A 27,587-nucleotide genomic window follows, 5' to 3' on the forward strand; every position below is an offset into this window, starting at 1 on the left:
TTCGAACTCCATCCCACAAGGCACACATGGCTAGCTTGTGCATTCCTGTCGCGCGCATTATCCTCCGCTGCTGACAATACACTGACCATTGTGTTGTGCGACAGATCAATTGTTTATTTTTCTCAATAACAACTATTTTATTCGCGATCACGCATTGTCAATTTGGCAAGCCGTAGGTGAGTAACCAGTGCCTGGAATGTGCCTATCATTCCGCCTGAAGGAACGCTCGTCACTATTTTAATACTGCTGAGATCAAGAGAAGGAATAAAATCCTTTCGTAAGTTTCCATTGCAGTCGCTCAGTGTCAAAAATATGATGGGTTACGGGGATCCCACCAAAATTCCAACGGAATTGGGAATCTATTTTTGTGTGAGTTGTTAACCTTTTCTCATTCGTTTGTGAGTAACGGCCACATTTCTCTTGGTGACTGGTTTAATTGTACTTCCTTTGTCACAGTGAAATTTGGCAAACTCATCTCACAGCAGCTATTAAGACAGAATCCCGAAACGGAGTACCTCATTAAACAAGTAATTGGCAATCACAGAGTTCAATAGCTTACGAAAAACCTCATAGTGTCGGCTTGCAGTAACATAAAAGAAGAAATTTCATGTTTATTTGCATACTAGTAAGCTCTTGTTTCTCTAGTTGTCAGTAACTCTAAAAACTTACAGTCACTGGAGTGAAATAAATAAAAAGGGAAGTATAAGTACTGATATATCGCAATAGATAAGAAAGTTCCGTGTGTTTAAGAATTGGCCAAACACTCTCCCCCTAGTGTGCTATCATTCGCCAAACTTTCGTTTCGATGTCTCGAGCGGTTTAGGAGATATGAGAGATGTTGCGAGTATTTCATTCTCGCGGGCGGGAGATCGGAAGTGAGCGCGCTACACGGGATCCATTTTCTCGAGATCGGAGGCAGATAGAGACCTCCTCCCAAGTCTAAACAAAAATTCAGCATGTTAGCTAAATTTCGTATGCAGCAACATATGGTGTAATACGCATCAAGCGCAAAATCATAGCGACCCCTAATTTTCGTTGCAAACTTTTTGAGTTTTGCGTAGTGTCTTACTAAAATGTGTACATCACAATAAGAATGGTCATTAGCGAGGAGATGGGCACTTTGCCACGAAGCTGACACATAGCGCTACAAATAAGGCAAAAATCAAATATTTTCAGAGAATGGTTTTTGTAAAATCGTTTGAGAAAGGTAACAGGTTGCGCCCGCTTCGGTTCTGTCAGCGCAGAGTGTCGCCAGCCGGCGCGTGCGAGGTGTGGTGTACGGGTCGCAATATGCGCTGCACCCGCGCGACCCGTGCGTGTCGCGCTGTAGTGTCGTGTCACGTGACACGGGCTATACGGGTCTCACTTTGCGCCCGGCATAGAGCGCTGCGCGACATGCCATTGACAGTGTCGCAAGTGTGCCGAGCAGCCAGGATGTGAGGTGGGACGTGGCCGCCGTGTTGCAGGTGAACTTCGGCACGGTGTCGGACTACTTCGACGCGCTGCGCGAGCGCTCGGCCAAGCTGCGCGCGGCCAACAGCAGCGCCGGCTTCCCGCGCATCCGCGGCGACTTCTTCGTCTACAGCGACATCTTCAGCGAGGGCCGGCCCGCCTACTGGTCGGGCTACTTCACCACGCGGCCCTACTGGAAGCTGCTGGACAGGGAGCTGGAGGCCGCGCTGCGCTCCGCCGAGATTCTCTACGCCGTCGCGCTCGCCGCCGCCCGCAGGTCAGTACGGGCTGCGTCCGCACCGCGGCGACACACTGGCCCACAGCTGATTGTCTTACAGGACACCTCGGCTGCGGCCGCTCCGTCTAGTCAGCCGGCCAGAGCGTAAACAAACGAGAACAACCCAGTCCTGACCAGACGTTCCTTTTACAACGAAACCGCATGGCAGTCGCACTTTCTGTAGTATTTCTTCTTCTTAAGTTGCCAATCCTAAGATTGATTTGCAGCAGCTCTCCATTCAGTGCGATTGTCGGCCAGCCTCTTCAATTCCGTGAAACTTCCGCATCCTAGGTCCTGCATTATCTGGCTTATGTACTTTCTTCTAGGTCTGCCTCTTGCCCTTTTGCCCTCCACAAGGCGTTCCGTTATAGTGTGGCAATAATCTCAAACCAAACCCCAGTAAATCACAAGTATCCGCCTTCCATCTTAGGAGCAAACAAGCCAAACGGAAACTCCGAGTCATGTGGCAAGGGGAAGAGCTGAAACATACAAACAGCCCAAATTACCTGGGAGTAACATTGGACAGAGCACTCACTTTTAAGCAGCACTGTCACAACACTAAAAAAAAGGTCTGTGCCAGGAACAACATACTGCGGAAGCTAACAGGTTCATCGTGGGGAGCTCAACCACACGTTTTGCGCACCACAGGTCTGGTGCTGAGTATCTCAGCTGCGGAATATGCGGCGCCAGTTTGGAGGAACTCTGCCCACGCTAAGCAAGTTGACGTCGCCGTAAACGAAACTGTACGTATTGCCACAGGATGCCTCAAACCAACTCCCACAGACATCATTTACCCCATCATAGGCATAGCACCACCCACTATCCGCAGACAAGTAGCCGCCGAGATCGAAAGAACAAAACAAAAGAATGATCCTCGACACCCGATGTATATGCACCGAAAACAACGTGTCCGGCTGAAATCCCGCAGGAGTTTCATGGAAACTACTGAAGAACTCGCCACCGAGCCCGTCGCAAGGCGGCTATCTCTTTGGGAAGAAATGGTGCCACACTCCGCAATGGAACTACTTGAGGAGGGATCTGCAGGATTTCAACTACCTTTTACAACTTGGAGGTCATTAAACCGGCTGCGCACTGGAGTAACTGGGTGCAAATCAAACCTATTTAAATGGGGTTACAGTGATAGCGATAGGTGTGAATGCGGAGCAATACAGGACTTGGACCACCTACTGATCTGCCCAGATATGTCTATGACATGCACTAAAGATGATATTTTGAAAGTCAATGACAAAGCAATCTACGTTGCTAATTACTGGGAAGGGAAGATATAATTGGTGCATCCGGACACGGAAGAAGAAGAAGAATAGTGTGGAGAAGACTTTCATGTCTCAGAATGTGTCCCATCCATATATCTCTCCTCTTCTTGACCGTCTTCCAAAGAACTGGAACTTCCTCCGCTCTCTGCAGGACTTCTTCATTTGTCATCCTGGCCGTCCATGGAATTTTTAACATCCTTCGCAGACACCACATTTCTTCTTTCGTCCTCTCCAAGTGTCCAGGTTTCGCTGCCGTAGAGAAGCACACTCCCAACAAAGGTCTTTATTAACCGCTTCCTTAACGACAGACTAATCATATTTGATGTGAGGAGTCCTTTCCTTTTATAGAATGCAATCTTTGCCTGATTTATTCTACTTATTACATCTTTCCTACTACGACCATCTGATGTTATTTTGCTTCCCAAGTAGACAAAGTCTTGTATTTCTTTCAGCTTCTCTCCATTCAGTCTTATATTCGTAACTGCTTGATTATTTTGTTTGCTTGCAACTAAGATTTTTGTTTTTGACTTATTAATTTTCATGTTGTACCGTGTAGCAAGAGTGTTTTCCATTTCCTCCAACACTACTTGTAATTCTTCCTCATTTTCCGCTAGGACAGCAATGTCATCCGCAAAACGCAGCATATCAACTATTTTTCCCTGGATCCTGATTCCATTAGCTTGTCCTAACTTTTCTCTGACCTCGTCCATTGCTTTCTGTATGTACATATTAAAGAGGACAGGGAAGAGTGCACATCCCTGTCTCACACCCTGTTTAATTTTTGCTTGTTGTTGATGTTCCCCACATCTCACTATTGCCACCTCTTCTTTGTATGTGTTCCATATCGTTCTCCTGTCCTTGTACTTAGCTCCAGTTTCCCTCAATATCTGGAATAGTTTTTTCCATTCAACCTTATCAAAGGCTTTTTCGAGGTCAATAAATGCTATGTAGGTGTCCTTTCCTTTTTCCATTCTTTTTTCTATTATGAGCCTTAGGGCCATAATGGCTTCTCGCGTACCTCTCCCTCTTCTAAAGCCAAACTGGTCTTCTGTGAGCATGCATTCCACGTTCCCTTCAATTCTTCTGAGGAGGATGGTCGTCAAAATTTTTGATGCATGTGATGTTAGGCTGAGGGTTCTGTATTGTGCACACGATTTTGCTGGCATTTTCTTTGGTAATGGAACAATAATACACTTTTTGAAGTCCTCAGGCAGCTCTCCAGTATCATATATTTGGCAGATTAATTTATACAATTTATCTTTTATTTCTGTTCCAGCTGCTTTGATGATTTCTGCAGGCAATGAGTCAATTCCTGGTGCTTTTCCGTGCTTAAGTGCCTGTAGCGCCTGATCAAATTCAGACCTTAGTATGCTGTCTCCTAGTTCATCTTTATCTACTTCGTCCTCACTTTCAATCATGTCATCTTGTACGTTGCCTCCATATAATTTCTCTAGGTATTCCTTCCACGTAAGTGCTATATCTTCATGATTATACACCATCTTATTATCCTCTCTTATTAGGGCATTACATCTAATCCTTTGTCCTCCTGAGAAGAAGCGTTTCACTGTTTTGTATGCTAATTCAAGGTTCCCTTTCTTCAGACGGTCTTCAACTTCTTTGCATCTATCTTCAAGGAATCTTTCTTTTACTTGCTTCAACTTCCTGTTGATTTTGTTCCTAAGCACTCGGTATGCCGTTTTCCCTTCTTCCGTTTCATTATTTTTGAGCTTCCTTCCTTCCTCAAACATAAGTATTATTTCATCAGTTATCCACTCCTTCCTCTTTTCAGGTGTTTGTTTTCCAATTATCTCTTCAGCTGCTTTTATTAGGCCATCTCTCATATTTTCCCAATGTTGTTCTACATTCTCTATAGGATGCTGTTGAATTAGATCCTTAGCCCTTTCTTGGAACTTCTTCTGCGTCTCACGGTTTCCAAGCTTCCCTATATCCAGTTTTCCATTTCCTATTTTCTTCCTTATGCATTTGAACTTGAGTCGGCACTGTAGTATTTATAGCACGAGAATTTCATAACTCGTATTTCCATCCTCCAAAGCATTTCTAAAGAGTGTACCATACCGGCCACACTCAGAAGCTGTCATTGTGATCTCTACACAAAAAACAAACATCTTTGAAACAGGCCCTGAAGTCCCACCGGTACCGACCGGCCGCCGAGTCATTCTCAGACAACAGCCGTCACCAAAAGCGGATACGTAGGTGCACGTGCTCAGCATACCACACTCCCTCTCGTTATCAGTTTTCGTGTCCGGTTGCGCTACTTCTCAGTCAAGTACACTACATCTACATCTACATGATTACTCTCCAATTCACATTTAAGTGCCTGGGAGAGGGTTCATCGAACCACAATCATACTATCTCTCTACCATTCCACTCCCGAACAGCGCGCGGGAAAAACGAACACCTAAACCTTTCTGTTCGAGCTCTGATTTCTCTTATTTCATTTTGATGATGATTCCTACCTATGTAGGATGGGCACAACATAATATTTTCGCATTCGGAAGAGAAAGTTGGCGACTGAAATTTCGTAAATAGATATCGCCGCGACGAAAAACGTCTTTGTTTTAATGACTTCCATCCCAACTCGCGTATCACATCTGCCACACTCTCTCCCCTATTACGTGATAATACAAAACGAGCTGCCCGTTTTTTGCACACTTTCGATGTCCTCCGTCAATCCCACCTGGTAAGGATCCCACACCGCGCAGCAATATTCTAACAGAGGACGAACGAGTGTAGTGTAAGCTGTCTCTTTAGTGGACTTGTCGCATCTTCTAAGTGTCCTGCCAATGAAACGCAACCTTTGGCTCGCCTTCCCCACAATATTATCTATGTGGTCTTTCCAACTGAAGTTGTTCGTAATTTTAACACCCGGGTACTTGGTTGAATTGACAGCCTTGACAATTGTATTATTTATCGAGTAATCGAATTCCAACGGATTTCTTTTGGAACTCGTGTGGATCACCTCACACTTTTCGTTATTTAGCGTCAACTGCCACCTGCCACACCGTACAGCACTCTTTTCTAAATCGCTTTGCAAGTGATACTGGTCTTCCGATGACCTTACTAGACGGTAAATTACAGCATCATCTGCTAACAACCTAAGAGAACTGCTCAGATTGTCAGCCAGGTCATTTATATAGATCATGAACAGCAGAGGTCCCAGGACGCTTCCCTGGGGAACACCTGATATCACTTCAGTTTTGCTACGAACTGCGACCTTACTGACAGGAAATCACGAATCCAGTCGCACAACTGAGACGATACCCCATAGGCCCGCAGCTTGACTAGAAGTCGCTTGTGAGGAACCGTGTCAAAAGCTTTCCGGAAATCCAGAAATACGGAATCAACCTCAGATCCGCTGTCGATAGTGGCCATTACTTCGAGCGAATAAAGAGCTAGCTGCATTGCACAAGAACGATGTTGTCTGAAACCATGCTGATTACGTATCAATAGATCGTTCCCTTCGAGGTGATTCATAACGTTTGAATACAGTATATGCTCCTACTGCAAACCGACGTCAATGATATAGGTCTGTAGTTCGATGGATTAATCCCACTACCCTTCTTAAACACTGGTGCGACCTGCGCAATTTTCCAATCTGTAGGTACAGATCTATCGGTCAGCGATGTTACACTACTGGCCATTAAAGTTGCTACACGAAGAAGCATGCAGGGCCGCCTTTAGACCCCCCAGTTCGGTAACACCGTCGATGCCACCCACGCAGCTTCACTGGGCGCGCTGCAAACGCGCGTCTCAGAAAGTGCAGACACCAGTTCAGCCTTGCGGCTGCTCCAGCGCCTGAACGTCAGGCAGCCTGTACGCCACCGCTGAGGTGGGGTTTGCCCAGCCTCAGGCGGCGACGCTGTCGCACTTTCTGACACGCACATTTTTAATCTGCGCAGTAAAGCAGAGTGGGTGGCGCAGAGGATGTCGCCGTTTGTTTTATCCACGCTCCCCGCCACGATGACGCCATAGGAGGCCGCAGAACAGCAGGGCTGAAAAAGTCTAAACTCCCTTATGGTGCTTCACGTCACATTCAGATTTCATTGAATGATTTTTGAACAGTCCCTAGCTGTACCTCTCTGTACACCAGAGCAAAAATCGCACTCGCACTGCACTCTGAAGGAGCGGATCACCTTGAGCAGGGTTGTAGGCTCACGATGTCCTTAGAGAACGGTTTAGTCGCTTGCGGATTGTCAGCAGTCTCGAACGTTCGTCAAAAACGTTGTACAGTTGCTCATAGCATTGCGACGTGTCGTTTTTGACCGCGAAATGCTGTGAATCAACGCCCCAGGGTTTCATTGACGCCTTGCATACCACCTGCTGGGGGCTTTCCGTGTCGAATCTGAGCAGCAATGTGCACGAAACGTTTTCCTCGGTCAACAAAAAGAAGACCGCGGGATTTCAACTCTGGACGTTAAAAGAAGACGTGATACGTAAGTAACACGGGGTGCGACGACTCTCTCCTTGTATTACACGTCCACGGTGGCATTAGGCACAATTGTGGTCAAACCTTTCAACTGACTCGTTTTATCCGTACCACCCATTATTATCAGCATTTAATACTTTTAGCTTCCCCCTCCCCCCCCCCCCCCTCTCACACCCTGTATCTAATACAGCTGATGTTAAGGAACTAAATTCCGTATTATTCCATATACACTACTGACCATTAAAATTGCTACACCAAGAAGAAAAGCAGATGATAAACGGGTATTCATTGGACAAGTTTATTATACTAGACCTGACATGTGATTACATTTACACGCAATTTAGGTGCATAGATCCTGAGAAACCAGTACCCAGAACAAGCACCTCTCGCCGTAATAACGGCCTTGATACACCTGGTCATTGAGTCAAACAGAGCTCGGATGGTGAGTACAGGTACAACTGCCCATGCAGCTTCAACACGATACCACAGTTCATCAAGAGTAGTGACTGCCATATTGTGACGAGCCAGTTGCTCGGTCCCCATTGACCAGACATTTTCAATTGGTGAGACATCTGGAGAATGTGCTGGCCAGGGCAGCAGCCGAACATTTTCTGTATCCAGAGAGGCCCGTACAGGACCTGCAACATGTGGTTGTGCGTTACCCTGCTGAAATGTAGGGTTTCGCAGGGGTCGAATGAAGGTTATAGCCACGGGTCGTAAGACATCTGAAATTTAACGTCCACTGTTCAAAGTGCCGTCAATGCGAACAAGAGATGACCGAGACGTGTAACCAATGGCACCCCATAACATCACGCCGGGTGATACGCCAGTATGGCGATGACGAATACACGCTTCCAATGAGCGTTCACCGAAATGTCGCCAAACACGGATGCGACCATCTTGATGCTGTAAACAGAACCTGGATTCATCCGAAAAAATGACGTTTTGCCATTCGGGCACCCAAGTTCGTCGTCGAGTACACCATCGCAGGCGCTCCTGTCTGCGATGCAGCGTCAAGGGTAACCGCAGCGACTGTCACCGAGCTGATAGTCCGTGCTGCTGCAAACGTCGTACTTAAACCTAACTAACCTAAGGACATCACACACGTCCATGCCCGAGGCAGGATTCGAACCTGCGACCGTAGCGGTCACGCGGTTCCACACTGTAGCGCCTAGAACCGCACGGCCACCCCGGCCGGCTCGCGTCTGTAGAGCGTCATCTTCGTGGTGTAGCAATTTTAATGGCCGGTAGTGTATCAGCCTTTAATTCTTTTAGCTTTGCCGCCCTCAAACCCTGTATCTGACACACGTGATGTTACGGAACTAAATTCCGTATTATTCCATATACGAGGGCAGTTCAATAAGTAATGCAACACATATTTTTTCTCGGCCAATTTTGGTTGAAAAAACCGGAAATTTCTTGTGGAATATTTTCAAACATTACCGCTTCGTCTCGTATAGTTTCATTGACTTCCGACAGGTGGCCGCGCTGTACGGAGCTGTTAAAATGGCGTCTGTAACGGATGTGCGTTGCGAACAACGGGCAGTGATCGAGTTTCTTTTGGCGGAAAACCAGGGCATCTCAGATATTCATAGGCGCTTGCAGAATGTCTACGGTGATCTGGCAGTGGACAAAAGCACGGTGAGTCGTTGGGCAAAGCGTGTGTCATCATCGCCGCAAGGTCAAGCAAGACTGTCTGATCTCCCGCGTGCGGGCCGGCCGTGCACAGCTGTGACTCCTGCAATGGCGGAGCGTGCGAACACACTCGTTCGAGATGATCGACGGGTCACCATCAAACAACTCAGTGCTCAACTTGACATCTCTGTTGGTAGTGCTGTCACAATTGTTCACCAGTTGGGATATTCAAAGGTTTGTTCCCGCTGGGTCCCTCGTTGTCTAACCGAACACCATAAAGAGCAGAGGAGAACCATCTGTGTGGAATTGCTTGCTCGTCATGTGGCTGAGGGTGACAATTTCTTGTCAAAGATTGTTACAGGCGATGAAACATGGGTTCATCACTTCGAACCTGAAACAAAACGGCAATCAATGGAGTGGTGCCACACCCACTCCCCTACCGAGAAAAAGTTTAAAGCCATACCCTCAGCCGGTAAAGTCACGGTTACAGTCTTCTGGGACGCTGAAGGGGTTATTCTGTTCGATGTCCTTCCCCGTGGTCAAACGATCAACTCTGAAGTGTATTGTGCTACTCTTCAGAAATTGAAGAAACGACTTCAGCGTGTTCGTAGGCACAAAAATCTGAACGAACTTCTCCTTCTTCATGACAACGCAAGACCTCACACAAGTCTTCGCACCCGAGAGGAGCTCACAAAACTTCAGTGGACTGTTCTTCCTCATGCACCCTACAGCCCCGATCTCGCACCGTCGGATTTCCATATGTTTGGCCCAATGAAGGACGCAATCCGTGGGAGGCACTACGCGGATGATGAAGAAGTTATTGATGCAGTACGACGTTGGCTCCGACATCGACCAGTGGAATGGTACCGTGCAGGCATACAGGCCCTCATTTCAAGGTGGCGTAAGGCCGTAGCATTGAATGGAGATTACGTTGAAAAATAGTGTTGTGTAGCTAAAAGATTGGGGAATAACCTAGTGTATTTCAATGCTGAATAACACAACCCTTGTTTCAGAAAAAAAATGTGTTGCATTACTTATTGAACTGCCCTCGTAGCTCTAGATTGTCAACAGTGATGTGCAAGCAAGGATGAGAAGTAGCGGCCCCGGTGTCGTAAAGTGACATACGGCCGGGAGAGCGGTGTGCTGGCCACATGCCCTTCCATATGCCACATGCCGCGACGCCTGTTCGCTGAGGATGACACGACGGTCGGTCGGTACTGTTGAGCCTTCACGGCCTGTTCGGGCGGAGTTTAGTCTTTATGCAAGCGTTTAGAAGCACGCTCTCTTAGTTGGACAAGCGATAATATGAGAGGCACACAGATGAGGCACACATATTGCATCCAGGGGGTAAGTGATATGTATACGGCCACCAGTTACCATCCTCTCTCTCTTTCCCATCATTAATCCCGACTTGGCGGGATCTGCTGTTATGGTTAACCGGATTTGGCTGGATGCCCTTCCTGTCGCCACCCCGTACCCCCCGGGACAGAAGCAGTGTACCCTTACTGTCTGCGTGCCCAGGCGTGCCTGAGAGTATGTAGCATAAATTTGCGCAAGCATTAATACTGTACAAATAGCTTGATGTTTGAAACTTCCTGGCAGATTAAAACTGTGTGCCGGGCCGAGACTCGAACTCGGAACCTCTGCCTTTCGCGGGCAAGTGCTCTACCAACTGAGCTACCCGAGCACGACTCACGCCCCGTCCTTACAGCTGTACTTCTCCCAGTACCTCGTCTCCTACCTTCCAAACTTAACAGAAGCTCTCCTGCGAACCTTGCAGAACCAGCACTCCTGAAAGAAAGGATATCGGAGAGATGCCTTAGCCACAGCCTGGGGGTTGTTTCCAGAATGAGATTTTCACTCTGCTGCGGAGTGTGCGCTGATATGAAACTTTCTGGTTCTCAGGAGAGCTTCTGTATAGCTTGGAAAGTAGTACACAAGGTACTGGCAGAAGTGAAGCTGTGAGGACGGGGCGTTAGTCGTGCTTGGGTAGCTCAGTTGGTAGAGCACTTGCCCGCGAAAGGCAGAGGTTCCGAGTTCGAGTCTCGGTCCGGCACACAGTTGCAATCTGCCAGGAAGTTTCATTTCAGCGCACACTCCGCTGCAGAGTCAAACTCTCATTCCAGCTTGGATCTTGATCGAATTGCCATTGTGTATGCTTGTGCAAGCGTTCAAGCGTGTGTATGCTCGAGCGTAGAGTGGCTTGTACAAGCATTTGTCAGTGATCTGGCTTGATTTAATTTTTATGTGTTTCTGTTGAATTACAAACTGTACATAGGTTATACTGCACTGTAGATCAAGTCAAAGAACACAGTATTACACGAAGAAAGAGAGAAGAAAATCAACAGTACAGTGAGATAGTTCCCATTGTCTGTCTACCACGAATATTTTATACGTCAACAATGTATTCGTTTGTTTAATTACTCTTTACTTCATATGCGACATTTTATATTTTTTTTTCCTAACGCAAGTAAAAATGTTGCCAAAGCCAGCGCAACTTTCGTCACAGCTCCACATTTTCTGATACACAAACTAATGCTTGTACAAGCTTGCTTGAACCGTGTGTGGGGGCAAGGAATTCTGCATGTTTACACAGTCATGCTTGTCAAGCATGCATTTACGTTTGCGTCCGCTTTTAGTGGGACTGTTTGCCGTTTTATTCACGCACATATCAATATTCCACTCCCCCCCCCCCCCCCCCCCCATGCCAGCCCCCTCGGGTCATCAGGCGACAGGAGGTCACGGAACAAGACAAATAAAAAAAGCATGAACACCCTTTGCTGCTTCAGGTCTCGTTCAAATTTTGTGTCATGTTTCTCAACAGTCCCTATTGGTTTCAACATGTGAATCAGAGAAAAATTTGCAGTGGCACACCAAAGGGGTCAGACCACGTTCCTTGGGGTTGCAGTCCCACATCTACATCTACATTTATACTCCGCAAGCCACCCAAGGGTGTGTGGCGGAGGTCACTTTACATGCCACTGTCATTACCTCCCTTTCCTGTTCCAGTCGCGTATGGTTCGCGGGAAGAAAGACTGCCGGAAAGCCTCCGTGCGCGCTCTAATCTCTCTAATTTTACATTCGTGATCTCCTCGGGAGGTATAAGTAGGCGGAAGCAATATATTCGATACCTCATCCAGAAACGCACCCTCTCGAAACCTGGCGAGCAAGCTACACCGCGATGCAGAGCGCCTCTCTTGCAGAGTCTGCCACTTGAGTTTATTAAACATCTCTGTAACGCTATCATGCTTACCAAATAACCCTGTGACGAAACGCGCCGCTCTTCTTTGGATCTTCTCTATCTCGTATGTCAACCCGACCTGGTACGGATCCCACACTGATGAGCAATACTAGAGTATAGGTCGAACAAGTGTTTTGTAACCCACCTCCTTTGTTGATGGACTACATTTTCTAAGGACTCTCCCAATGAACCTCAACCTGGCACCCGCCTTACCAACAATTAATTTCATATGATCATTCCACTTCAAATCGTTCCGTACGCGTACTCCCAGATATTTTACAGAAGTAACTGCTACCAGTGTTTGATCCGCTATCATATAATCATACAATAACGGATCCTTCTTTCTATGTATTCGCAATACATTACATTTGTCTATGTTAAGGGTCAGTTGCTACTCCCTGCACCGAGTGCCTATCCGCTGCAGATCTTCCTGCATTTCGCTGCAATTTTCTAATGCTGCAACTTCTCTGTGTACTACAGCATCATCCGCGAAAAGCCACATGGAACTTCCGACACTATCTACTAGGTCATTTATCTATATTGTGAAAAGCAATGGTCCCATAACACTCCCCTGTGGCACGCCAGAGGTTACTTCAACGTCTGTAGACGTCTCTCCATTGATAACAACATGCTGTGTTCTGTTTGCTAAAAACTCTTCAATCCAGCCACACAGCTGGTCTGATATTCCGTAGGCTCTTACTTTGTTTATCAGGCGACAGTGCGGAACTGTATCGAACGCCTTCCGGAAGTCAAGGAAAATAGCATCTACCTGGGAGCCTGTATCTAATATTTTCTGGGTCTCACGAACAAATAAAGCGAGTTCGGTCTCACACGATTGCTGTTGATTCCTACATAGAAGATTCTGGGTTTCCAAAAACGACATGATACGCGAGCAAAAAACATGTTCTAAAATTCTACAACAGATCGACGTCAGAGATATAAGCCGATCGTCTTGCGCATCTGCTCGACGACCCTTCTTGAAGACTGGGACTACCTGTGCTCTTTTCCAATCATTTGGAACCCTCCGTTCCTCTAGAGACTTGCGGAACACGGCTGTTAGAAGGGGGGCAAGTTCTTTCGCGTACTCTGTGTAGAATCGAATTGGTACCCCGTCAGGTCCAGTGGACTTTCCTCTGTTGAGTGATTCCAGTTGCTTTTCTATTCCTTGGACAATGCTCGTAGAGCAGGCTTGAAACGCCGAGACGGTGTCACCAGTGTGGAATATTGTGCTGTCGCTCATCTCACTGCGACATCAAGATTTCGACCACGAATGTGTGGGAATCAAAGCTGCAAGGGAATGGTTGTTTTCATTTACGTTCTTTATGTCGCCCCCTGAGGTCTTTTCGTTTCGATTCTGAGCAGTGGTGCGTCTGAAAAATTTCCCTGCGCCACGGATAAGAAAAGCCTGTGATTTCAACGCTGGGCGTCGCGATTCTGACCTCCATCGCAGAGGCGTTAAAAGGAGGGACGGCATGTGGGTGATATAGGATGTGACGACATTCCCATGCTGTGACACGCCCGCGCTGGCGTCCGGCAGGATTCTGGTGGAATTTGGCGCTAATGTGACATCACTAACCGGCCTTACATCTCTACATCTACTACGTCCATACTCCGCAAGCCACTTTCCGGTGTGTGGCGGAGGGTACTTTGTGTAGTAGCATCACTTCCCCCTTTTTCCGTTCCACTCGCGAAAAGTTCGCAGGAAGTACCTTCACGGTGTTTTCGAGACACATATGTAGATACTACCCAGTTCTAAGCAAAGAAGGGAAGGCAGAAAGGTGGAAGGAGTATATAGAGGGTCTATACAAGGGCGATGTACTTGAGGACAATATTATGGAAATGGAAGAGGATGTAGATGAAGATGAAATGGGAGATATGATACTGCGTGAAGAGTTTGACAGAGCACTGAAAGACCTGAGTCGAAACAAGGCCCCCCGAGTAGACAACAGTCCATTAGAACTACTGATAGCCTTGGGAGAGCCAGTCCTGACAAAACTCTACCATCTGGTGAGCAAGATGTATGAGACAGGCGAAATACCCTCAGACTTCAAGAAGAATATAATAATTCCAATCCCAAAGAAAGCAGGTGTTGACAGGTGTGAAAATTACCGAACTATCAGTTTAATAAGTCACAGCTGCAAAATACTAACGCGAATTCTTTACAGACAAATGTAAAAACTGATAGAAGCCGACCTTGGGGAAGATGAGTTTGGATTCCGCAGAAATGTTGGAACACGTGAGGCAATACTGACCCTACGACTTATATTAGAAGCTAGATTAAGAAAAGGTGAACCTACGTTTCTAGCATTTGTAGACTTAGAGAAAGGTTTTGACAGTGTTGACTGGAATACTCTCTTTCAAATTCTGAAGGTGGCGGGGTTAAAATACAGGGAGCGAAAGACTATTTACAAGTTGTACAGAAACCAGATAGCAGTTATAAGAGTCGAGGGGCATGAAAGGGAAGCAGTGGTTGGGGAGGGAGTGAGACAGGGTTGTAGCCTATCCCCGATGTTATTCAATCTGTATATTGAGCAAGCAATGAAGGAAACAAAAAAAAAGTTCGGAGTAGGTATTAAAATCCATGGAGAAAAAATTCGCCGATGGCATTATAATTCTGTCAGAGACAGCAAAGGACTTCGAGGAGCTGGTGAACGGAATGGACAGTATCTTGAAAGGAGGGTATAAGATGAACATCAACAAAAGCAAAACGAGGATAATGGAATGTAGTCGAATTAAACTGGGTGATGCTGAGGGAATTAGATTAGGAAATGAGACACTTAAAGTAGTAAAGGAGTTTTGCTATTTGGGGAGCAAAATAACTGATGATGGTCGAAGTAGAGAGGATATAAAATGTAGACTGGCAATGGCAAGGAAAGCGTTTCTGAAGAAGAGAAATTTGTTAACATCGAGTATAGATTTAAGTGCCAGGAAGTCGTTTCTGAAAGTATTTCTATGGAGTGTAGCCATGTATGGAAGCGAAACGTGGACGATAAATAGTTTAGACAAGAAGAGAATAGAAGCTTTCGAAAGGTGGTGTCACAGAAGAATGCTGAAGATTAGATGGGTAGATCACGTAACTAATGAGGAGGTATTGAATAGAATAGGGGAGGAGCTTGTGGCACAACTTCACTAGAAGAAGGGATCGGTTGGTAGGACATGTTCTGAGACATCGAGGGATCACCAATTTAGTATTGGAGGGCAGCGTGGAGGGTAAAAATCGTAGAGGGAGACCAAGAGATGAATACACTAAGCAGATTCAGATCGATGTAGGATGCAGTAGGTACTGGGAGATGAAGAAGGTTGCACAGGATAGAGTAGCATGGAGAGCTGCATCAAACCAGTCTCAGGACTGAAGACTACAATAACAAGAACATGTAGAAGGAAGCAATATGTTGCTTACTCTTCTACGAACGTCCGATCCCAGAACTATAAAAGTAAACCAATATGTAATGTAGAACGCCCCTCTTGCAGCGTGTGCCGCTGCAGTTGGCTGAACGTCTCCGCGATGCTTTTGCGTTTACTGAATGAATGCGCTCTTCTTCGAACTTCTCTATTTCTTTATCAAGCCCAACTGCTACGGTTCGCGATCTGGCGAGTATATTCAAGTATTGGTCGAACCATAGTTTTGTGAGCTACCCCTATGCGGGAGGACTACATTTCTGTTATTTGGAAAATAACAACCCGGATTCCTTTACGTAATCATTATGAATTTTATAATTACCTAAGGGACCTTTAACAATGAACAGTAAAAAAAATTGCGTTTGCAAATGAAATCATTAATAAATGGGGCAGCTATGAGTTGTATAGAAGACAAGGGGTACACGACCAGGATGCCGCAGTATTCTCTGCTGTAGTAAAGGCTGTTTGACATTTATAAAAATAATATGACATGGAGGTAAAAAAATAAAGGAAAAGAATAGAATAAGAGATCTGGTAAACACTAAATATTTCAAACAATTCTCACTAGCAAATTAGGGCTTATTTATAAACAATATAACTTACATAAGTACTTTTCTAACTGTATGGTGCGATCAGATTTCAGCCTGCCCTGTGCTGTCTCCTTGGTTTACGTTTTCGTCACAAATTACAGTCATTACTTTTCTCCTTCGTTAAAGACAATTCTTGTACTGTCCAACACCGTCATAACAATAACTTGCCGATTTACAGTTTCGAACATAAAGTACTTGAATTTTATTAATTAATAATGTTGTCTGCACGCTGGCAAGACTGCTCACTTTTCCAGCTTAAAGTCGACCTTCTTTACGTTTTCACATTACAAGCAGAAGTACATTAAAATCTGAAGATCTACAAACTTTTTTACTGTCATCTTTTATTTAGATCGAAGCGGAACGTTGTGTTCAGCTTCTGTTAAAATCTTTCTTTGACTGCGCAATCGATGTACGAGGGCCGTTCAGAAAGTAACCTCCGGTTGATTTAAAGAAATACACCAAGTTAAATAAAAATATTTTAATATATACGTCTTACAACTACATCTTTGCACTATTTTTCTACATAGTCTCCATAGCGATTGAGGCACTTATCGTATCTCTTCACAAGCTTTGAAATTCCTTCTGCATAAAAATCACCCGCTTGTGCCTGCAGCCAGTCTGTGACCGCATCTTTGAGCTCTTCGTCATCAAACCGCTGTGACCCGAGCCATTTCTTCAAATGCATGAAGAGGTGATAATCACTTGGCGCCAGGTCTGGGCTGTAAGGTGGATGGTTGATAACGTCCCACTTGAAGGACTCAAGAAGGGCCGTTGTTCTGCGAGCAGAGTGAGGACGGGCGTTATCGTGCAAAAAAACGATACCGGAAGTCAGCATACCACGGCGTTTGTTCTTTATAGCCCGTCGTAACTTTTTTATTGTTTCACAGTACACGTCTTGATTAATGGTCGTACCACGTTCCATGAATTCAACCAACAACACCCCTTTGGCATCCCAAAACACCGTTGCCATCAGTTTTCTGGCAGAAAAATCTTGCGAGGCTTTTCTTGGTTTGGTAGGCGAATTTGAATGTGCCCACATCTTTGATTGTTCTTTTGTCTCAGGGTTCACGTACTTAATCCAGGTTTCGTCACCGGTCACGATTCTGTTTAACAATGGTTCTCCTTCGTCCTCATAACGTGACAGAAAGTCTAATGCAGAGGCCATTCTTTGAGTTTTGTGGTGGTCGGTAAGAATTTTGGGCACCCATCGTGCACAGAACTTACGGTAACCCAATCATGCTGTCACTATCTCGTACAAGAGAGTCTTAGAAATCTGTGGAAAACCAGTAGACAACTCCGACATTGAGAAACGTCGATTTTCACGAACTTTTGCATCGACTGTCTGAACGAGTTCGTCAGTCACCAATGATGGTCTACCACTCCTCTCTTCATCATGAACGTTTTCTCGTCCACTTTTAAATAAACGTACCCATTCACGGACAACTCCTTCACTCATAACTCTTGGTCCGTACACGGCACAAAGCTCACGATGAATAGCTGCTGCAGAATATCCTTTGGCTGTAAAAAACCTTATGACAGCACGCACTTCACATTTGGCGGGGTTTTCTATTGCAGCACACATTTCAAACTGCCACAAAAACTAAACTAGCGCAGGTACGACGTTCACTCGACCACGGCTTGATGCCGACTGACCTGTGAACGCACAGATGGCGTCGCTACTCCCCCCACAACCCGCACTGTGACCAATCGGAGGTTACTTTCTGAACCGCCCTCGTATTAGCGTCCGCGCTAGATGCGCATCTTTACAGTTACGTAAATTATATAAAACAAATGTCTTTCAAAAGATATGTCTCATCTCATAGGTTGATCATTTAATATACAGATAGGTGAATGCCTTTCCAAGGGTACTCACAGCTTTCATACTACGGAAATCCCAATAATATTACAAGTGTATACCTTGAGAGCTATGAGGACGTGGACGTCTTCGCTGCTGTGAAACACATTTCTTCTACTGAGAAAGTGCTCACAGATCGTAAGATACGCACGACGCCAATTACGCGGCGCGCTGCGCCGCACACTTTGTCAGAATCCGTTATTGGCGGACCCAGATCAAGTCTCTGCAGTCTCATACATAGCCCATCAGTCTCATGTGAGCCGCGGCCTGTGTTTCGCATTTCTCGATTTCTGGATGTTTGAAGCGTCGCCGAGGGTGACATCACAGGACTCCACGCTTTTGCGTCATCGCAGAGGAATGTTGCAAGCACGTTTTAGCCAATTTTCAAACCTCTGCGTCGCAACGGGAGAGAATTGTGGGATTTCGAAACTGCGATCCTTTAATTGTGTTGCACGGTGTAGCTGGATTGCTGCAGAGCATTAATTAGAAGTGGCGGGGAATATCAGCAGCGACCATTTTAACCCTGGCACAAAGCGAGGACGGCAGACCTTATTCAGACTGATGGGCTATGTATGAGACTGCAGAGACTTAATCTGGCTCCGCCAATAAAGGATTCTGAGAAAGGCTGCGGCGCACCGCGTCGCTTAATTGGCGCCAAGACTCTGCGGTTTCCGGCTGCGGCTGAAGCGATGGGTGGGCGCGCGCGACGCCGTGGAAGCTCCGAAGAACGTTCCGAAACGCATCAGCCTGTCGGCGCTGCGCAAGCATCGTTGTGTTCCCGAGAATAGGTGTGCAACACTTCTCTTGTTTGTGCGAGGGGCATGCTACACTACTGGCCATTAAAATTGCTGCGCCAAGAAGAAATGCAGATGATAAACGGGTATTCGTTGGGCAAATGTATTATACTAGAACTGACATGTGATTACTTTTTCACGCAATTTGGGTGCATAGATCATGAGAAATCAGTACCCGGAACAACCACCTCTGGCCGTAAAAACGGCCTTGATACGCCTGGGCATTGAGTCAAACAGAGCTTGGATGGCGTGTACTGGTACAGCTGCCCGTGCAGCTTCAACACGATAACACAGTTCATCAAGAGTAGTGACTGACGTATTGTGACGAGTCAGTTGCTCGCCCACCATTGAACTGACGTTTTCAATTGGTGAGTGATCTGGCGAATGTGCTGGCCAGGGCAGCAGTCGAACATTTTCTGTATCCAGAAAGGCACCTACAGGAAGTGAAACATGCGGTCGTGCATTATCCTGCTGAAATGTAGGGTTTCGCAGGGATCGAATGAAGGGTAGAGCCACGGGTCGTAACACATCTTAAATGTAACGTCCACTGTTCAAAGTGCCGTCAATGCGAACAAGAGGTGAGCAGGACGTGTAACCAATGGCACCCCATACCATCACGCCGGGTGATACGCCGGTATGGCGATGACGAATACACGCGTCCAATGTGCGTTCACCGCGTTGTCGCCAAACACGGATGCGACCATCGTGATGCTGTAAACAGAATTTGGATTCATCCGAAAAAGTGACGTTTTGCCATTCGTGCAACAAGGTTCGTCGTCGAGTACACCATCGCAGGCGCTCCTGTCTGTGATGCAGCGTCAGGGGTAACCGCAGCCACGGTCTCCGAGCTGAGAGCCCGTGCTGCTGCAGTCGAACTGTCTCTGCAGATGGTTGTCGTGTTGCAAACGTCCCGATATGTTGACTCAGGCATCGAGACGTGGCTGCACGATCCGTTACAGCCGTGTGGATAAGATGCCTGTCATCTCGACTGCTAGTGATACGAGGTCGTTGGGATCCAGCACGGCGTTCCGTATTAACCTGCTGAACCAACCGATTCGATATTCTGCTAACATTCGTTGGATCTCGACCAACGCGAGCAGCAATGTCGCGATACGATAAACCGCAATTGCGATAGGCTACCATCCGACCTTTATCAAAGTCGGAAACGTGATGGTACGCATTTCTCCTCCTTACACGAGGCATCACAACAACGTTTCACCAGGCAACGCCGGTCAACTGCTGTTTGTGTTTGAGAAATCGGTTGGAAACTTTGCTCGTGTCAGCGCGTTGTAGGTGTCGCCACCGGCGCCAACCCTGTGTGAATGCTCTGAAAATCTAATCATTTGCATATCACAGCATCTTCTTCCTGTCGGTTAAATTTCTCGTCTGTAGCACGTCATCTTCGTGGTGTAGCAATTGTAATGGACAGTATTGTATAAGTAATGAAACACATTAATTTTCTCTCGGCCAATTTCGGTTGAAAGGATTCTTTGTTCAGGGAGATAGGAGAATATTCTTTCTTCGGCTGCTGCAGTTTCATGAAGTTTCGATAGGTGGTCGGCGCTGTACCTAGGCTTCAATATGACGTCGGTTACAGAGGTGCTGTCCAGGCAGTGAGGTGTCACTGAGTTTCTGTTGGCGGAAAACCAGAGGGTCGCACATATGCTTAGGCACTTGCAGAATGTTTACGCAGAGCTGGCAGTGAACAAAAGCACGGCGAATCATCGGGCGAGGCTTCTGTGTTCATCGCAAGGCCGCGCACAGCTGTGACTCCTGCAGTGTTGGAACGTGCGGACACTCTCGTTAGAGATAATCGATAGATCGCAGTCAGACATCTCGCTGCTCACCTCAACGTCTGCGTTGGTAGTGCTGACACACTCGTCCACCTGCCTGGCGAACTCAAAGGCGAGCGCCCGCTGGCACAACAGAAGAACATACGGAGCAACGAAGGACCATACGAGGTGCGGCTGGAAAAAAACCGGACTGATGCTGGAAAAAAAACATTTATTTACAATTATTTACAATTTCATGTTATCTCCTTCAATGTACTCTCCTCCTCGGTCTCTACACCGCTCCATACGAATTTTCCACTGTTCATAGCAATGCTGCAGATCATTTTCGGTAAGTCCATACATTACTTCCGTCGCTTTTTATTTTACTGCTTCAACAGTCTCAAATCTAGTTCCTTTCAAAGCTGACTTGACTTTAGGGAAAAGAAAAAAGTCACAGGGGGCCAAATCAGGTGAGTAGGGTGGATGATCTAAGATGGGAATGTTGTGTTTTCCCAAAAACGTCTTCACTGACAACGCACTGTGAGCTGGGGCATTGTCTTGGTGAAGGATCCATGACTTTTTTCTCCACAAATCGTTCCGTTTTCTCCGTACTCGCTCACGTAGGGTAGCCAGGACGCTAATGTAGTAATGCTGATTCACTGTTTGTCCCTCTGGTACCCAATCAATGTGCACAATCCCTCTGATGTCAAAAAAAAAAAAAAATCATCATTGCCTTGAATTTCGATTTTGACATTCGTGCTTTTTTTTTGTCGTGGAGAACCAGGAGTTTTCCAATGCATCGATTGGCGTTTAGTTTCGGGATCGTAAGTAAAAAACCACGGTTCATCGCAAGTAATAACATTTTGTAAGAAGGTGGGATCACTTTCAATGTTTTCCAGGATGTCAGAACAAATCATTCTTCGGCGTTCCTTCTGTTCAATTGTGAGACACTTTGGAACCATTTTTGAACACACTTTGTTCATGTTGAAACTTTCATGAAGAATCTGCCCAACACTTTCCTTGTCAACTCCCGTTAACTCAGACACTGCTCTGATTGTTAAACGGCGATCTTGTCGAACAAGTTTACCGATTTTTTCAATGTTTGCATCAGTTTCTGCTGACAAGGGTCTGCCAGTGCGAGTGTCATCACTGGTGTCTTCGCGGCCATCTTTAAATCGTTTAAACCACTCAAACACTTGTGTTCGCGATAAACAATCATCGCCGTACACTTGTTGTAACATTACAAACGTTTCACTTGCAGATTTTCCTAGTTTGAAACAAAATTTGATGTTAACACGCTGTTCTTTCTGTACACTCAACATTTTCCGACGCACAGACAAAACGTCAACTACTTAAAACAGACGCCACGGGCAGACTGAGTGCAGGAGGCAGAGGAAACTCGAGCAGTAGGCGGAGCGAGAGTCACGTGACAGGCCACGCGACTTTCAGCCTTATTGCATTCGTTTTATTGTTTCACCAGTACTAGTCCGGTTTTTTTCTAGCCACACCTCGTATGTGCGGAATTGCTTGCGCGTTACGAGACTTTGCATGACAATTTTTTTTTTTTTTTTTTTTTTCGAACGTCGTCACAGGCGATGGAACATGGGTTCATCACGGCCAACGGGAAACAAAACATCCATGGATTGCCGCCACACCACCTCGCGTCCGAAAAAACCGCAGCGTCAGGCGGTATAAAGTCATGGCGACAGTCTTGTGGGACGCTGAAGGAGTTATTCTCGGCTCGATATCCTACGAAATGGTGCAACGATCACCTCTGAAGTGCCACCGTGAGGAAAGAAACGGCTTGAGCGAGTTCGTCGCCATAAAAATGGACACGAACGGTTCCTCCGACAACGGAACACAAGGCTAAGCACAAGTTTGCCCTGCCGAGGGGAGCTCACAAAACGTGATTGGACTGTTCTTCCTCCTCCAGCTTGGAGCCCGGATGTCGCACCTTTCGAGTTCCATCTGTTTGGCCCAATGAAGGATGCCCTAGACAGGAAGCAGTACGTGGATAAAAGGGAGGTTACTGGTGGGGCAAGACGTCGACCAGTAGGGTGGTACCATTCAGCCATACAGGGCCTCCCACGAAGGTGGCCTAACGCCGTCTCACTGAACCGATGATTAGTTGAAAAATAGGATTTTGTAGCCAAAACAGCTGGGGTTGTAGAAGTTTGGAACACATATTATGTTTGAGTATAATGACTTTTCTGGAGACTAGAAATCTACTCTGTAGGAACCAGCATGAGTTTCGTAAAAGACGGTCGTGTGAAACCCAGCTCGCGCTATTCGTCCACTAGACTCAGAGGGCCATAGACACGGGTTGCCAGGTAGATGCCGTGTTTCTCGACTTCCGCAAGGCGTTCGGTACAATTCCCCACAGTCGTTTAGTGAACAAAGTAAGAGCATATGGACTATCAGACCAATTGTGTGATTGGATTGAAGAGTTCCTAGATAACAGAACGCAGCATGTCATTCTCAATGGAGAGAAGTCTTCCGAAGTAAGAGTGATTTCAGGTGTGCCGCAGGGGAGTGTCATAGGACCATTGCTCTTCAGAATATACATAAATGACCTTGTGGATAACATTGCATGTTCACTGAGGCTTTTTGCGGATGATGCTGTGGTATATCGACAGATTGTAACAATGGAAAATTGTACTGAAATGCAGGAGGATCTGCATCGAATTTGCGCATGGTGCAAGAAATGGCAACTGAATCTCAATGTAGCCAAGTCTAATGTACTGCGAATACATAGGAAGAAAGATCCTTTATCATTTAGCTACAATATAGCAGGTCAGCAACTGGAAGCAATTCTACATCTACATCTACATGGATACTCGGCAAATCACATTTCAGTGCCTGGCTGAGGGTTCATCGAACCACCTTCACAATTCTCTGTTATTCTAATCTCGTATAGCACGAGGAAAGAACGAACACCTACATCTTTCCGTACAAGCTCTGATTTCCCTTATTTTATATGGGTGATCGTTCCTCCCTATGTAGGTCGGTGTCAACAAAATATTTCCGCATTCCGAGGAGAAAGTTGGTTATTGGAATTTCGCGAGAAGATTCCGTCGCAACGAAAAACGCCTTTCTTTTAATGATTTCCAGCCCAAATCCTGTGTCATTTCTGTGACACTCTCTCCCATATTTCGCGATAATACAAAATGTGCCGCCTTTCTTTGAACTTTTTCGATGTACTCCTTCAGTCCTATCTGGTAAGGATTCCACACCGCGCAGCAGTATTCTAAAAGAGGACGGACAAGCGTAGTGTAGGCAGTCTCCTTAGTAGGTCTGTTACATTTTCTAAGTGTCCTGCCAATGAAACACAGTCTTTGGTTAGCATTCCCCACAACATTTTCTATGTATTCCTTCCAATTTAAGTTGTTCGTAATTGTGGTTCTAAGTATTTAGTAGAATTTACGGCTTTTAGATTAGACTGATTTATCGTATAAGCGAAGTTTAAGGAATTCCTTTTAGCACTCATGTGGCTGACCTCACACTTTTCGTTGTTTAGTGTCAACTGCCACTTTTCGCACCATTCAGGTATCTTTTCTACAATGTTTTGCAGTTTGTTTTGATCTTCTGATGACTTTATTAGTCGATAAACGACAGCGTCATCTGCAAAGAATCGAAGACGGCTGCTCAGATTGTCTCCAAAATCGTTTATATAGAGCAAAGAGCCTATAACACTACCTTGCGGAACACCTGAATTCACTTCTCTTTTACTCGATGACTTTCTGTCAATTACTACGAACTCTGACCTCTCTGACAGTAAAATCGCAAATCCACTCACATAACTGAGACGATATTCTATAAGCATGCAATTTCACTACGAGCCGCTTGTGTGGTACAGTGTCAAAAGCGTTCCGGAAATCCAGGAACACGGAATCGATCTGAAATCCCTTGTCAATAGCACTGAGCACTTCATGTGAATAAAGAGATAGTTGTGTTTGACATGAACGATGTATCCTAAACCCATATTGACTGTGTGTCAAAAAAATGGTTCAAATGGCTCTGAGCGCTATGGTACTTAACATCTGAGGTCACCAGTCCCCTAGAACTTAGAACTCCCTAAACCTAACTAACCTGACATCACACAAATCCATTCCCGAGGCAGGATTCGAACCAGCGACCGTAGCAGCAACGCGGTTCTGGACTGAAGCGCCTAGAACCACTCGGCCATCACGGTCGGCGACTGTGTGTCAATAGATCGTTTATTCCATAAATTATCTGGGAGTAGGCATTAGGAGTGATTTAAAATGGAATCGTCGGTAAACCAGGTGCCAGACTTAGATTCATTGGAAGAATCGTAAGGAAATGCAATCCGAAAACAAAGAAAGTAGGTTACAGTACGCTTGTTCGCCCGCTGCTCGAATACTGCTCGGCAGTGTGGGATCCGTACCAGATAGGGTTGATAGAAGAGATAGAGAAGATCCGACGGAGAGCAGCGCGCTTCGTTACAGGATCATTTAGTAACCACGAAAGCGTTACGGAGATGATAGATGAACTCCAGTGGAAGACTCTGCAGGAGAGACGCTCAGTAGCTCGGTACGGGCTTTTGTCAAAGTTTCGAGAACACACCTTCACCGAGTAGTCAAGCAGTATATTGCTCCCTCCTACGTATATCTCGCGAAGAGACCGTGAGGATAAAATCAGAGCCAGCCGGAGTGGCCAAGCGGTTTTAGGCGCTACAGTCTGAAACCGCGCGACCGCTACGGTCGCAGGTTCGAATCCTGCCTCGGGCATGGATGTGTGTGATGTCCTTAGGTTAGTTAGGTTTAAGTAGTTCTAAGTTCTAGGGGACTGATGACCTCAGAATTTAAGTCACATAGTGCACAGAACCATTTGAACCATTTTGATAAAATCAGAGAGGTTACAGCTCACACAGAGGCATACCGAACAATACGAGACTGGAATAGAAAGGAGAACCGATAGAGGTATTCAAAGTACCCTCTGCCACACACCACACACCTTCAGGTGGCTTGCGGAGTATGGATGTAGATGTAGATGTAGAAAATGTGTATAAATAAGCTCAGAAAAAATGAGTTCGGTTCCTTCGGGTGGCCGCTCGCACATAGGTATTCTTGTGTTACTACAGGCTAGCCGCTTGGACCGCAGCCGTCACACGGTTCTATTCTTTCCACGTCTCTGCCTGTGGAGGTTTTCGAGTGTTTGCCTTAGCCTGTGGTGAGACTGGGCCGTGTTGTTCCAGGCCGCCCACCTCGTCGGCGCCGTCCAACTCGTCGGTGATGCGCCGGCTGCTGGAGCGTGACTTTGAGCGGCTGGTTCGGGCCCGCCGCTCGCTGGCGCTCTTCCAGCACCACGACGCCATCGCCGGCACCAGCAAGGCCTTCGTCATGCACGACTACGCGCTCAAGCTGTTCGAGGCCATCCAGGACGCCACGCAGGTAACGCTCGGCGCACGCTCTGGAGTCTGCCTCTGTCCAGGCAGTCGCTTCCAGCACGGCAACCCAGCCTACATCGTCCCTACCTGGAGGCGAACGATGCAAGTTGGGTTGCCTAGCCAGAGATGCGCGAGATACACTGGTTGCTGTTGTTGTGGTCTTCAGTCCAGAGACTGGTTTGATACAGCTCTCCATGCTACTCTATCCTGTGCAGGCTTTTTCATCTCCCAGTATCTACTGCAACCTACATCCTTCTGAATCTGCTTAGTGTATTCATCTCTTGGTCTCCCTCTCCGATTTTTACCCTCCACGCTTCCCGCCAGTACAAAATTGGTGATCCCTTGATGCCTCAGAATATATCCTACCAACCGATCCCTTCTTCTGGTCAAGTTGTGCCACAAACTCCTCTTCTCCCCAATTCTATTCAATACCTCCTCATTAGTTATGTGATCTACCCATCTAATCTTCAGCATTCTTCTGTAGCACCACATTTCGAAAGCTTCTATTCTCTTCTTGTTCAAACTATTTATCGTCCACGTTTCACTTCCATACATGGCTACACTCCATACAAATACTTTCAGAGGTGTCTTCCTGACACTTAAATCTATACTCGATGTTAACAAATTTCTCCTCTTCAGAAACGCTTTCCTTGCCGTTGCCAGTCTAAATTTTATATATTCTCTACTTCGACCATCATCAGTTACTCTGCTCCCCATATAGCAAAACTCCTTTACTACTTTAAGTGTCTCATTTCCTAATCTAATTCCCTCAGCATCACCCAACTTAATTCGACTACATTCCGTTATCCTCGTTTTGCTTTTGTTGATGTTCACCTTATATCCTCCTTTCAAGACACAGTCCATTCCGTTCAGCTTCTCTTCCATATCCTTTCCTGTTTCTGACAGAATTACAATCTCATCGGTGAACCTCAAAGATTTTTTTTTTCTTCTCCATGTATTTTAATACCTACTCCGAATTTTTCTTTTGTTTCCTTTACTGCTTGCTCAATATACAGATTGAATAACATCGGGGAGAGGCTACAACCCTGTCTCACTCCCTTCCCAACCACTGCTTCCCTTTCATGTCCCTCGACTCTTATAACTGCCATCTGGTTTCTGTACAAATTGTAAATAGCCTTTCGCTCCCTGTATTTTACCCCTGCCACCTTTAGAATTTGAAAGAGAGTATTCCAGTCAACATTGTGAAATCTTTCTCTAAGAGTACAAATGCTAGAAATGTACGTTTGCCTTTCGTTAATCTATTTTCTAAGGTAAGTCGTAGGGTCAATATTGCATCACGTGTTCCAACATTTCTGCGGAATCCAAACTGATCTTCGCTGAGGTCGGCTTCTACCAGGTTTTCCATTCGTCTGTAAAGAATTCGCATTAGTATTTTGCAGCTGTGACTTGTTAAACTGATAGTTCGGTTATAATATTCACATCT

At 46.1% G+C, this 27,587-nt stretch overlaps 1 protein-coding gene and 1 non-coding gene across 2 annotated transcripts in view; one reads left to right on the forward strand and one right to left on the reverse strand.

Annotated features, from left to right (window-relative positions):
* LOC126426710 (alpha-mannosidase 2) overlaps nucleotides 1–27,587 on the forward strand; it is an 813,563-nt gene that overhangs the window by 585,994 nt on the left and 199,982 nt on the right. The window contains exons 7-8 of the mRNA XM_050088631.1: nucleotides 1,467–1,729; nucleotides 25,952–26,147. Coding sequence (XP_049944588.1) covers nucleotides 1,467–1,729; nucleotides 25,952–26,147 — 459 coding nt within the window. The remainder of the gene's footprint in view (nucleotides 1–1,466; nucleotides 1,730–25,951; nucleotides 26,148–27,587) is intronic.
* On the reverse strand, nucleotides 10,699–10,773 carry Trnas-cga (transfer RNA serine (anticodon CGA)). Its single transcript has one exon. It is a non-coding gene; the product is annotated as a tRNA-Ser (tRNA).

Source organism: Schistocerca serialis, chromosome 11 (genome assembly GCF_023864345.2).
Source record: "Schistocerca serialis cubense isolate TAMUIC-IGC-003099 chromosome 11, iqSchSeri2.2, whole genome shotgun sequence".
In the NCBI taxonomy this organism is placed as follows: Eukaryota; Metazoa; Arthropoda; class Insecta; order Orthoptera; family Acrididae; genus Schistocerca; species Schistocerca serialis.